Source organism: Dermacentor albipictus, chromosome 3 (assembly GCF_038994185.2).
Source record: "Dermacentor albipictus isolate Rhodes 1998 colony chromosome 3, USDA_Dalb.pri_finalv2, whole genome shotgun sequence".
NCBI lineage: Eukaryota > Metazoa > Arthropoda > Arachnida > Ixodida > Ixodidae > Dermacentor > Dermacentor albipictus.
The window spans coordinates 72,823,327-72,836,658 of record NC_091823.1 but is presented as its reverse complement, the minus strand read 5'-3'; the positions used below and the strand labels follow the sequence as shown (position 1 = coordinate 72,836,658).

Sequence of the window (13,332 nt, the reverse complement as noted above, 5' to 3'; positions counted from 1 at the left end):
TATTTATTTATTTATTTATTTATTTATTTATTTATGCGAATACCTTCAGCGCCACGAGGGCATTGTAGCAGGGGGAGGCATTTCAGAGATACACTGGTACAGAAAGGGCCGACTCCGGAAAGAAAATATACATATACAGAAAGCTCAGAAAAGAAATTAGCAAGGCTAACATTACCACGAACCGTTTCGGAGGAGGACAAGGTAGTTTGACGTTTTACTGTGCAATTATTCTATAGTTCCAGGTTCTTCAGAAAACAAGTTCCGCATTTTCTTGATTATAACGTGCACCTTTTCTTTCCCCAGAAAAAAATTGCTAAAATGTTGCTGTTAGAATGGAGCACAAAACAAAGGCAAGTTTCCTCCGCAGAGGTGACAGAGACGAGCCGATCGCGTGAAGCGATAGGCTTCGCAAAGGATACCGGAAGCCACGAGGAAGCTTTGACATCGCGGGCTTCTCATTGGCTCTGCAGGAAAATTGCAATTTTTGCCTGTACTACTCACGAGAAAAGAGCATGAGCAACAGCGACAGGTGTACGCTCGTCTGTCTTGTTTGCAATATGGCGGCTTCACTGCGGAGAGGGTCTTTATGAGGTGAAGTTAACTTATTGCACGAGGCTCAAAAATTAAATAAAAGCATTGATTTCCCTGGCGCAAATGCTACAAGATAACTCTCAGGCCATGGATTAAAATTTGTAAATCAAGAAGCGAATCACGGAAAAAAAATTCAGGTCTCATTTCTGAAATTTGGCGCTGGTGTTGGGCATTTTGATACTAATTGGCTTCTGGGTATCATTTCGAGCCGACGTGTGCGGAAATATTAAACTACTATAGAGGGCAGAGAATGAAATATCCTCCGCCACACACACTACTTACACAACGGGAAGCAGCCGACTGGAGAAGGCTACAAACCGGAACTTTCTATAATCTACACATATTAAGTAAAATGTACCCGACACAATACAGAAACTCCTGCCCATGGTGCGGAGAAATACCAACTCTTTACCATATAACATGGGAATGTAAGCATAACTACACATTCCATAAACATAAAAACCCGAGTGCGGAGCAATGGGAGGGCCTGCTCACCAGCAGCGAGCTCACCGCCCAAAGGGCGATCGTGCAGCACGCGTGCGAAGTGGCCAGGCTCAGTGGAGCCCTGGAATAGGGGCACACCCATGCTGAGAAGCCAGGCAGCAAGCTCAAGACGGCTCACCGCTAACCTCCTTGATAGAACCAATAAAGTTTTTCTCTCTCTCTCTCTCGAGCGTGCGCTCGTAGATGCTAACATGTAATGCATGGTACGCAACTAAAGCCTCGCCAAGCAGACCGAACATTGAGCAACTTGTTATAAATGCAACAAGTTAAATTTATTTCGTTAATGGATACCGAATGTTTAAGTGAGTTCATACCGAAATGCAAGCAATAAAATACGATAGGCGTTTAATTTTTTTTTTCATCAACGGCATTTAGCTTGCAGCTAAATATCAGCCCACGTCATCAGCCCCTTCTTTAGTGAGTGAGCAATTGAGCTACTGGAACTGTCTATATGACATTAGACTGCGCTTAACCATTGTTATTGTATAGGTTTTAACTGTTATTTCTTTCCTGTGGTGCGTGCTCGCAGATAGCACGTGCACTGTGGTGGTACTACATGAGCAAGCTGATCGAGTTGATGGACACGGTGTTCTTCGTACTTCGCAAGAAGGACAACCAGCTCACCTACCTGCACGTGTACCACCACTCAACCATGTTCTTCTTCTGGTGGATCGGCATCCGATGGGTCGCCGGAGGATCGGGTTAGTAACATTATTATTATTACTTAATCCGTGGAAGGTCGTCCTTAAGCCATGGTAGAAAGCTATATAACGGTATACAGTAGACCCTTGCGGGACCAAAAGCTTTTGGTCGAATAATCCGAAAAGTCGAATTAACAGACAGCGACAAAGTGAAAGAAGTCAAATCTTTTTTTTTTGGCTTTAAGTAGTCCGTCATCGACAGACCACTTCAATACAGTGTTAGAATAACTATAGCCGCCGCGGTATTGCGTGAGGGTGCCCGCACACCTCAATACTATCATCGGCACTGACAAAATCGTCAAGAGAGATATCGCTCAGGGAACAGCGCAAACTCTCATCACTGCAGGACAGATTGCTACCGACACTGTCGTCTCCAAGGGAACCAGTAGCGTCGTCTGTAGAATATGTTTCTATTTTCCACTTTTAGTAACCGCTCTGTCCATGAGGGGGCATCAGCGTGGGGTAGAACTAACCGAAGGAGCATATGCTTTCGCGGTCGAACTAAACGAGTTTTTCTTCCATACCGATGCGTTGTTTTTCGTGGGGGCCATTCCGGTGCGTTCGAAGTAAGCTGTGCAATTGAGCGCAATCGTGTACCGCGCAGGAACTTAGTATGTGGTAAAAGTCCTCTTCCACCCATGTACGGAAATCAGCGTGCCGGTCACTGCGGAGATATCAAGGCCAGACCCTTTGATCAAGGTTTCCCCTAGTCCTGGATATGACTGGGCTCGCGCTTTTTACGCAGGTCTTCCGATAGTCACCCCGGTCATAGCCTGCAGGGCGCAGCTTCGCTGTCAGCGACCAGTGATGTCTGAAGCGCGAACACCGCCTTGTGATCACTTTTTTCCGTAATGCGCCAAAATTCAAATATTCTAGATAGTTCTGAATTTGCAAGAATATAAAGCGTCCACGAATATGACGTGAGGTGCTCGTCGTGGTGGCTTCAGTGGCTATGGAGATTTGTCGATGAGCACGGGGTCGCAGCTTCGAGCTCCAGGCGACCGCATTCCGATAGGGGCACGCTGAATGCAAAAATGCTCGTGCATTGCGATTTTCATAGGCACTGGTTGGAAAGTACCACACCTTCAAAATTACACTACAGAACCTCTCATAGCGACTGTATATATTGTCCCTTTGTCTTGTTAAAACGTGAAATCAGTCACTCAAGAATATCTACGTGAGGTCATGGGGATCTTTTCACGACCTAGAACAGACACACATAAACAGAGACCTGTATGCAAGCACAATGCGAACTCTAGTTCAATAAAATGGTACGTTTCAGCTAAATATGCAGCGGCTGGCGCTATACACCACCCAAGTGGACGTGCCCGCTGAGCAGCAGCGCATATGAGGAAACGCGGGATCACCTAGCAATTGTCAGTCATTCGGAATGACGCTTCGCCCCGTTCAGGGACGTATTTGTCCGTATTCTCATGACTATAGAACGGCTTTGAAGAAACAAAACTGGGAAAGGTTATCTACTGCACAAGCGGCAGACGACCGAACAAGTTCTGTCCGTTCTACTTATCTACTCGCGTTTTTGACCGTTTCGAGTGCAGTCAAGAAGGACGGCTTTTCTACATAGCTTATTCGTCGAGCGGTTGAGTTCCGCGTATTTATGGGTGAAAAAAAATTTTTTTTTGGTGCCCTTCCATTCTGTGAAGGATAACCAGCGAAGCTGTATTGGAATGACTATATTGACAACTATGTTGATTTATGTGGTTATTGCTATATAGATTGAATAAAGACACATACGCGTAACTTCGTGGTTTTTATCGTCCTTATTTTCTCTCGTTCGTTACCATAGTGGCCATAGCTTTGTGGTCACTGTGGTACACCGCGATTGGTTGTATACTGCTATGCTAGACACGTTCTTGCGTTTCCATATCCATGAAGGTCCTGCGCCATAACATGGTCGATAAGGTAACATACAGAGCGACCACTGCGACTTTTTTTTTTCCCGCGCATGCACATGAGGTTGCGCCAGAGGAGTTTTCGGCGTACAAGCGACAGATGGGCGGACAGACGGACGGACGACTCGGCTAGCCATGTACAGCTTCGCTGTAAAATACAAATGAAATAAAATGAATGTCTCCTGTTCTATTCAGAGTAGTGTTCTGAATATAGCGCGGAAGCCATGATGCATTCGACAATTTTTGCCGTTCTCTGGTGCGCAACGCTTAACTACTGTGTTCAATGCTTGTGTCTACAGCTGCTCCTGGTCCAAGCATCAACTGCCTTGTGCACGTGCTCATGTATTCGTACTATGGCTTGACTGCACTTGGCCCTGCTGTGCAGAAGTACCTCTGGTGGAAGAAGCACCTCACACTTATACAGCTTGTGAGTATTGGGCCTGTGTTGACACATGAAATACCAGAAAAAATAACTAAAATAAAAATCTTGGAGAATATGTACTAGTCCCTGCAACAAGGCTTAAGAGGAAGTTCTCGCTCGGATGCTATCTAAATACATGTAAAAGAAGAATTCATTTTTCTCGGCAACCACTGCAGCAAATTTGGCGAGGTTTGCTGCATTTAAAAGAAAAACTTAAGATCTAGTGACTGTTGGCTTCGAATTTTTTATTTAGGCTGTCAATTTTTTATTGAAAATTGGCAAAAATAGAAAATTTTCAGAAAACGAAACTATAAAGTTTACAACTCTGTAACTCAACAATGAAAAATGACACCCCAATTTTGTGAATTGCATATAATAGTACATCTAAAGCGGACAAAATTGATATGTTAAACATGAATCTAAGAAAAATTGGTAATATGGAAATACAGCTTTTGCAGAACCCTTGTACACAACGTAACAAATTCACTTAAAATATAACAGTACATATTGAATTTCTCCGCTTTTAATGATCTAATGGATGCCGTTTACAGAACCGCGATATCTGTTCTTAATGCAGAGGTATTAATTTGTAAACTTCGTGCTTCTATTTCTTTTCCAAACTTTTGAATTATTGGAAATTCTTGTAACAAAATTCAGGCCCTAAATCAGAATTCCGCTTCCAACAGTCACTAGAATTTAGCGTTCTCTCTCAAATGCAACAAATTTTATTAAAATCGTTCCAGGGGTTATCTCACAAAAACGTTTTTGCGTTTTACATGTATTTGAATAGGCCGCGTCGGAGTTGGGCCCGAGCTAAAACTTCCTCTTAAAGGAGCCCAGGACCACCCCTCGGGCTTGGCGAAATAACATAGGCCGCGGGCAGCACACGCTGCTGTGAACATCTCGGCCAAGTTTTGCTGTCGTACGCGGCGCGTGGAGCTCTCAAGCGGCGCGCGAAGTCGCCTTTCTCCCAAACGCTCTCTCTTCAACAGAAGCCGGCGCCTCGTTCTCTTCTGGACGCTTCATTTCGTAATAAAGCGGATTCCCCACACGCGGCTGCTATTGGTAGCTGCGGTCTGCTACGTAGCGTAGATACCGCCGCCGCCGCGGGGTGCCGCCACGAGTCCACTGGCTAAGCGCACAGCGGCTCGCTGAGGACAACGGCGCTTGGCTTACGTTTAGCGTGTCGTGGCGTCTACGTTAAGATACAAGATAAAATTAACTGTGCGGTACAGTGACATTTAGAAGGCGAAGCGTTGTGGGCACGTCCCACTCCGCCGTAGCCTTCGCAGTGCAAGGCATTCAAGGAGGAGTGGAAGCACTATGGAAGCAGTGTTTGGTTATATCTCTGCTTGTGCTGAACGCATAGAAGTACTTTTCGCGGCACAGTATTTATGAAATACCCTATTTTTCCCTTCAAATGCATCTCTCCACTTCGATAAAAAGTAGTTCAGGGCCCCTTAATGATCGAGCTTTCCAGAGGTATACATATACTTACGGTCTTTCACTTTCGGATCTTTTATCTCTTGACATTCAAGGGGGAGGGGGGGGGGTGTCAAAAATCGGATGTTGTACTTCGAGGGAAACGGGTGAAATCGAGGGTGTTATTGTCTGGCAGCCAAAAGTTCGGGATTTTCCCGTAACTTCTACAAACGATTAACGCAAGAGACGGTCTCCTTTTGAACACAGACATTCCATATTAAACAAGCGAAATCACTTATAGGAACATGCGATGGCAAATAGGGCTGCTTGCAAATCAAGCCTCTACAAATCCTCATCGTCAGACACGATTAATATATTTGAAAGAAACCACACTAAGAAAAAAAAATAGAGACGGGTTTGGCGCGATCCCTTCTTTGTTCTTAAAGAAAGGAAAAAAAACCCCACAAAATGTAGTGCACACAAATGTAGTGCACACTACAAATGTTGTGTAGCGTTTATTATGCTTTGCAGCCGGTGTGATGTTATTCCTTATCTTGCAAGCCCTGCCGGGCTTTTCGTTCTTGCTTGCTGCTGTCCTCGTCTGCTGGTTTCCTATGTAGGCTCTTGCAACAGAATGAACGAAATTACCGTTATTTGCACGTAACGTGGCAGGGTAAACGTATTTTCTCAATGCCACAGCTATCGCTCACTATACAGAGAAACGTCAGCGTTGCGTACGTTATTTCGCTTCCTAGCGCAGTGCCGCCGTTTACATGCATGCGGCATGCGCGAAAAGCGATGCAATGCGCCATTGTTGTATTCAATTAAATGCAGTACTAAAAAAGCAACAACCTTTCGTTCACTTAACGTCGGTAAGTGCCGATTATAATACGTTTTTATATATGCTGGTTATTTCTAGAGTGTAAATAATCATAAAAGAAAACTGGGCGTAATTGGCATGCTTAACGATAATGTACGTAGGAACTATTACACAACCACCTACATATATAGACAAGTCCCACTATATTAAGCAATCCACAGCTAGAACTACTCGCCAGAAACACTCCCCATACCCTTGCTTCTTACGAATTCCACCACAGATGCCCTGGAACTCGTTTTTTTCCCCTGGCGATCAGAGCATGGAATAACATAACCCCCTCCATTACCAGTAGCAATCTTTAGCTCGTTTCTTTAAGCTAATCAAAAGCGATTTGCTAGCCTCACAATTTTAAAATAGCTGTTTTCTTTTTGCCTTTGTTCTCACATAAAGGAAGTGCCAATGTAATTTTGTTTGTGCAGTTTACTTTTGTAGATTTAGTTGTATGCCTCACAGCCCTCAATTGTGCGACATCTCGTTGTAGTGTTTTACTTTTTCGTCTTGCACTAAAATCCCTGTCTCTTTTTGCCCTCCTGTTATAATCGCTATGTGATTGTAAATAAATAAATAATAAATAAATGAATAAATAAATAAAGGAGGCTTTTACCATATTTACACATTATTATTAAGGTTATGTCTTAACCACTTGCTGACAAAATGTGGGAACGTCCATTAGTTTCGTAACACATGTATTTATTATTATTGTTACGTATTTAGGAATGGGCAAAAATGGTTGGGATATATCGCGTTTAATCTTATTTTCATAAATTCTGTTCGGTATGTGTGCATAAATTTGGTCATTATCATGTTTTACCCCAAAACAAAGGACCCTACATATATGCATACTGTGGCAATACAAGGGCGCTGAAAGCAATATGGTTCCACCCCTTGCGAGCCTAATTCCTTTAGCGCATAAGAATCTCATGCATTGCTTGCGAGTGCTTAATCTGGAGGCTGCACATGGAGAGAGTGCCAAACGGTGCTTGGGGAACACGTGGACAGACACTGTTTCTGCTTGCATTGTAATTTGCGTGCACATGAACGGGAACTCCACTTATGCTGACTAAAACAGCTTTACACAAGCACTTTAAATATTATTTACATATATTTTGATGCTAGGATGGCTCCTGCTAGGTCTTGCACCACTTTTCCAGTGTTACATATAAGAGATTGCTCAGGCTGATCATGGTTCAGCACATGGCCACTGACGTGCACCATGTTGATGCACCAACTTACTGCACCTCCCTGAAAGTGGCATCCCTGCATGTAACCTGCAATGAAACAGACTTTCTCCTGCCAAGGAAGTAAGGGCGGGCTGCTAGATTATTAATAAAATTTGCCAGTACACTGCAGCATTAGCATACACTACAGTGCGTCGTCACCGCTACCATCCCATAGACCTGCCAGCCTTTGCAAATGCTCATGGCAGAGGTAGCACAAATGAGCTAACGTGCATGAAGGCTGCTGCGTCACTGCAACAATGACCGTAATTATGTTATGCTTTAAGGATATGGAGCTCTGCCTTTGCCACTGAAATATAACAGGTTACACCAGGCCAAAATTTAGTATAACAGGCTATGCCAAACCAAGTAACGGTATTAAAGCAGCACTGTTGCTAATGCATTGTAATACAATTTTGCACATTGACCTTGTGCCATACGAACAAATGGGTATTCATCTTATTGATGCCATTAACACCAATCAAAGCAATTTACAATTGGCACTGTGAATATAATGCTCTGAAATTACTCTGCAGATTTGTGACTGATAATTTTGATTGTATGTTTGCTTCTGCAGTTGCATACAGCTTCACCAAATATCGGGCATAATATAGCCCACAGAGTTCTGAAAGCAAATCTGAAAGTTTATGTCAAACTAAGCTTTATTCCTAATTTCCTAAAATAGATCTGCTCTGGTTTGTCTAAACATCCCGATGACATTCACCAGAATGCCTTACGCCCAATGACTATTGAAGGTGTCTGGAAAGGAAAAGAAGCGAATGCTATGTTGTTGCATGGAACTTTGCCATTTCTCACATTTAATACAATCTGTGATGTGTATTCGGAGTTTAATAGCACAACATCAGCTCAGGCCAGTCCCTAAATGCAGGCCTGCTTGCTCGCTCAATTGCTAAATGGAAAAATAATCATACTGCCCTTATCAATCCGAAAAATAAAAAGCCTCAAGTGGTGTCTAGAAGGTTACATGGATACTAAACAGGAACTAGGACTAGCTAGGCTGGCATACTGAATTTCTGAAAGCTCAAATATAGCCGAGTTTTAACATAGGAGTGGGGCTGGAGGCCTTGTATGCTGGAACATGCTAGAGAAACAACAGATAGTTGTTGACACTCATGAAAATTAACCATTTATTCTTCATTCATCATCTTACCGCATTCGTGTGAGAAATCTTCACACTTTTATAATGGCATAAATTTGGGCACAAACAGGCCAAAGTTGCTCACTTGTTTATCAATAAAATAAAAAACTGTTTCAATAAAGAATAAACAAAAACTCAACATGGCATTATTTTCACGCATTTCCAGCACAAGAGCCAAGAAGGAACAAAGTAAGTGGAAGTATTGTAGAATTTGTGATGCAAGAATGATGGCATTGTCGCCATGATTTGGGTGCAAAATTGAAGAACCACTCACAATCACCATCAATCCACTCATAATCATTTTTTTTTTATCTACCACAGAGTTCCTAAGAGTGGTCTCCCAGTGCAACTGGATTTAGTATCTCCTGTCAGTTCCCTAAAAACAGTTGCCCATTTGTTGCAACAGTCCAGCCTCTATGGCTGGTACTGTTACCTTCTCTTGTTTTTCATGCATGCATCAGGGCCCATGCTAATAATGTGCATTCATAGCCTTTCTATACCACCTTTTGCAAACGCAGGTGCAATTCAGCATTGGCCTGGGCTTTGGCATCAATGCCATCTTCAGTGGCTGCAAATTCACGCGATGGATGCAATATGCCTTCATCGTGTACGCCTTCTCTTTCCTCGTACTATTTGGAAACTTCTACATTCATGCTTACAGGAGCAGGGTGAGTAGCGTTGCATCTTTTGGGCCTACTGTGAATATCGGTGCATCTGTGGCTACAAACATTGCTGCAGAGGGGCTAACCAACAATTCTTGGACATGTCACATAAAAGTGTCCTATTGCTAGGACAAACAGAAATGCCTTTGGCAAATGTAACTCGAGCAGCTATGTACACAAGAAAGGCATATAATTTCACTGATAAGGTGGAATGCCAATTACGTTGCATTTACTGCACTCACCTATCACAGAACTTAAGTGTTGCAGTGTGAAGGCTTACTAAAGCAACCATTCCTGAAGTTTCAATATTGAAATCGGCTATGCCAAGTGCTCTACAAGAGGAAACGAGCCAAACATGTGCAGTGAAAGGCATGCCTATTACGAGCTGTGGTTGGTGTAAGTGTGTGATTAGGAAAAGATGAGGATATGCAGCATAAGCGACTGTGGTGCGGTGCATGTTAGTGAACTACACTTTCCTGGCTAGTAGAAATCGGGCAAGGTCAAGGACACCATCAATGGCGGCGAAGGACAACTTTTGTTTATGACAGCCATTTTTGTAGAGCATGTTTACAAAAAGTTTCGATGGGAACAGATTGGTGAACATGCACCATTTCCATATTGTGGAAGCAGTTCACAAATGCAGCTGCTTAAGCACACAAGCACCTGGCTCATCGGTGCAGCATGTTGCACTCGCGCTAGAATATCTTTAGCAAGGTCCAATGGTCAAACCATTACCATGGCGTGCACTGGCCAAGGTGCATATTCAGGTAATCTTGTGCTGGACCATGGACACTCCTAGCCTATCTATAGGAGCCATGGACACTCCTAGCCTATTTTTTTGAGACTGTTGCTCCATCTCAGGGTCATACCCATGCACCTAAATTTTGTCTCTAGTGATGATCAACATTAAAGGTGACTCCTTTGCAAGGTTCTGCTTCCATCTATTTTGCTCTCTTCCAAAAATTAGAAAAACAGCTCAAAGGTCACCATTTTGAAATGATTTCCTAAATGCACATAAAGAAATTACTTTATTTAACACAGAGCTAGTCCCAAAACATTTTGATACCACCTTGTATGGTGCACTAAGCAGACATCTATTAAAGAGAAGGAAAAAAAAAGTGCATTTAGATGTACACTGAGCAGTACCTAGTGTGATTACTTGAACAGAGCTTTTGAAGAGGCACATGAACTTTTAAGCAATGCATTCAACAAACATACCAGATTGTATCCAGACAGCAATCTATGTAGAAAAGGAATCTCATAAATATATTGTGCATAAAGAAAGGATGCACCTAGCAGCAAAATATTACTTGTACAGGTCCATTTCATCTGCACCATGGCAGTGGTATGCTTGCAGTACATGCAACTTCAAGTCTTAAGTCTCTGCCAGCAAATTTGTTAACAACAACAACAAAAAAAATTCAGCTTTTTTGCTGAAGAGGTATCACCTTGACATGCTCAAAAGAAACCCACCTCAAACTTATGTATGTTCCCTTTCTTTCATAATTTGTGATAAATTTATTCACAAAATTCTGATTGTGGGCAAAAGTGGTGGCAGATGGAGCATTCTGTTTAGGCCGAATAGTTACGTCTTCCTGTTAAATTTGGCAAGCTTTTCCAGAGGGCCAAATGGGAAGTGTGCTGATGTCTTTCACTTGTACACCAGAAGTACCTATAATTTTGCCATTATACTGATACTACCTAGCACTCTCTCATGCCAATTTGTGCTTGTTTTCCCTACAGTATCAAGCCAAGGCAAGCAAATCTAAGGAGTTCGGGGAGCTATCCCAAGCGGACAGCGATTCCATCGACAAGCAGTACCTCTTGCCCTCGCTGAGCACAATGTGCTTTCCGGAGGGGGTCATGGATAGTGACTTCAAGAAGAGGGATTAGGGCATCAACACATTGCCTTTGGGATGGACTCAGTTCCTTTCAGTCCTTACACCACTCAATGTGGAGTCACATCAGTCAGTGGTCCCACGCACTGTCATAGGATTTCAAATTGTAGATGGTCTTGCTCAGTGTAGTACGCATGGAAGAACAGCTGTTGCTGTGTGCATGGCTCACGTGATATATGCGTGTTACGATCATTCAGCCAATCTGCAAAAGGCGAAACAATGTGTGATAGCCGTGTCCCAGACTCGTTTCTATAAAACATGGCTATGCTGGGACAAGTTTTGTTTTGCGATAGGAGCTTGATGTGTCTTACCACAGAAGCAAAAAAAAAAAAGTGTTGTCGTGTGTGTTTATAGTAAACAGAAACATTACATTGTTTACTCACTGAACTTCCAATGGCTCACTTCAAGCAAACTACATGTGTTGGAGCTTAAGCTGAAAGCTCTTTAGTAGCAAGTGTGAATATTCAGCAATAGTTACTGTTTTTCATTGCGGCTTATTGTATATTCTGTTTCCTCTCATAGTTTATGACAGCAAGTTAGAAAATGAAGCTAAGAAATAGGCCTTGTGGAATGCAAGATTCATCTCATCTGCTGTACTGTTGTATTGACTACTATGTATTTACTAAGAGGTAGCACACACTTTGGTTCTCTTTCAGGCAAATGGCTGTCATTTAAGGTGTTATAATTTCAGCTAAAAGTACTGCTGACAGGCGGTGGATCACCAAGACAATGATGAAGTGTTTGCAAGTGGGAGAAATACCCGCTCCTGAATGCAAGAACTATGCCACAACATTATATACAAGGACAGTCCATCCTACAACATTACCATGATGCTGCAGTGGCCTACACATTAACTCTGCCATGCCCTTGTACTGCACATGGTCAAGGCCAAATTCTCAAATTAACATCAATCTAAAGAACCTTGCTTCAAAGTGACTATGCTGGGAAGCAACTGGGAAGCATGGGTGGGAAGCCTTATTGCACATACCTTCACATTCAATCTCCACCACTGTGTCATTCTAAGCAAGGTTCCAAGGGGAGAATTTGGTACAGCATGTAATGTACGCTGGGCGTTACAGGGTCACACTGCACTCATGCACCCACTGCAGGGCAAAAAAGGAATACAGTACAGTTCTCTCATGTTAGGCAATAGATTTCACAATAGTAATGCTGCCTTGATAATAGGATGTCAGAAATTAATGTTATGATAAATAAAGCACATAAACTTGCATATCGCATTTTACACCAAACTTACTCCATATTTTAATGCATGACTATGGGGTTACATAAGAAGGGAAACATGGAAACATTTTACAAGCTTGTGTGAATCTTTTAGTGCATTAGGAAATGTTCATAACTACTTCATGACTGAAATAAAATCGTGTTAATGCAGTAAGCCTGCTTAGTCTCTTTGAATCAAACCATTTAGTTCTCTCTTCATATACCTGAAGATAACGAGTCTGAATAGTGATCATGGCAAATGCTCTGCTAAGATAAGTTTGTCTGTGCAGCGTTTGGTCAGAACGTTTTAGCATGTTCCAGGCAGTATGATAGATTTCAGCATGCTCGACTGGATGTATGATGACTAATCGTACAGTCCGCCAAAGCATTGGTGGATTAAAAAGTCATGCAGATCCCATGCATTGTTAGGACTAGTGTAAGTTAAGTTTTTGCATTCACTCCACAGTTGCGGTCAACTGAGCACTGATGCATCATACCGCCACTAGTGTGCGTGCTCTCTCAACACCACCACTGTGTCTTGATGCTATGATTGTTTGCGTCAACCGATTGGCACCATGCTCTCCCTTCAGCCTATGACATCAATGCTTGTGCAAATCAGTTGGTGCGTGGGTCATTACCTCTCCTCCCTTCTCTCCACTCCTGCACCCTCTTCGACAAAACCCAATCGCAACCACTGGACGCCACAAAGAAAGGCTTGCTTTAACACATGAGCCCTCTCAATG

General features: G+C 42.8%; 1 protein-coding gene across 3 annotated transcripts in view; it reads left to right on the top strand.

Moving 5' to 3' along the window:
* Positions 1-12,764, top strand: part of LOC135900651 (very long chain fatty acid elongase 4-like) — a 71,371-nt gene extending 58,607 nt beyond the window's left edge. For all 3 annotated transcript variants that reach the window (XM_065430171.2, XM_070535591.1, XM_070535590.1), the window contains 4 exons: positions 1,625-1,796; positions 4,009-4,136; positions 9,327-9,476; positions 11,214-12,764. In XM_065430171.2, the coding sequence (XP_065286243.1) occupies positions 1,625-1,796; positions 4,009-4,136; positions 9,327-9,476; positions 11,214-11,363 (600 nt within the window). In that variant the 3' untranslated portion in view covers positions 11,364-12,764. The remainder of the gene's footprint in view (positions 1-1,624; positions 1,797-4,008; positions 4,137-9,326; positions 9,477-11,213) is intronic.
* The last annotated feature ends 568 nt before the right edge of the window (positions 12,765-13,332 follow it).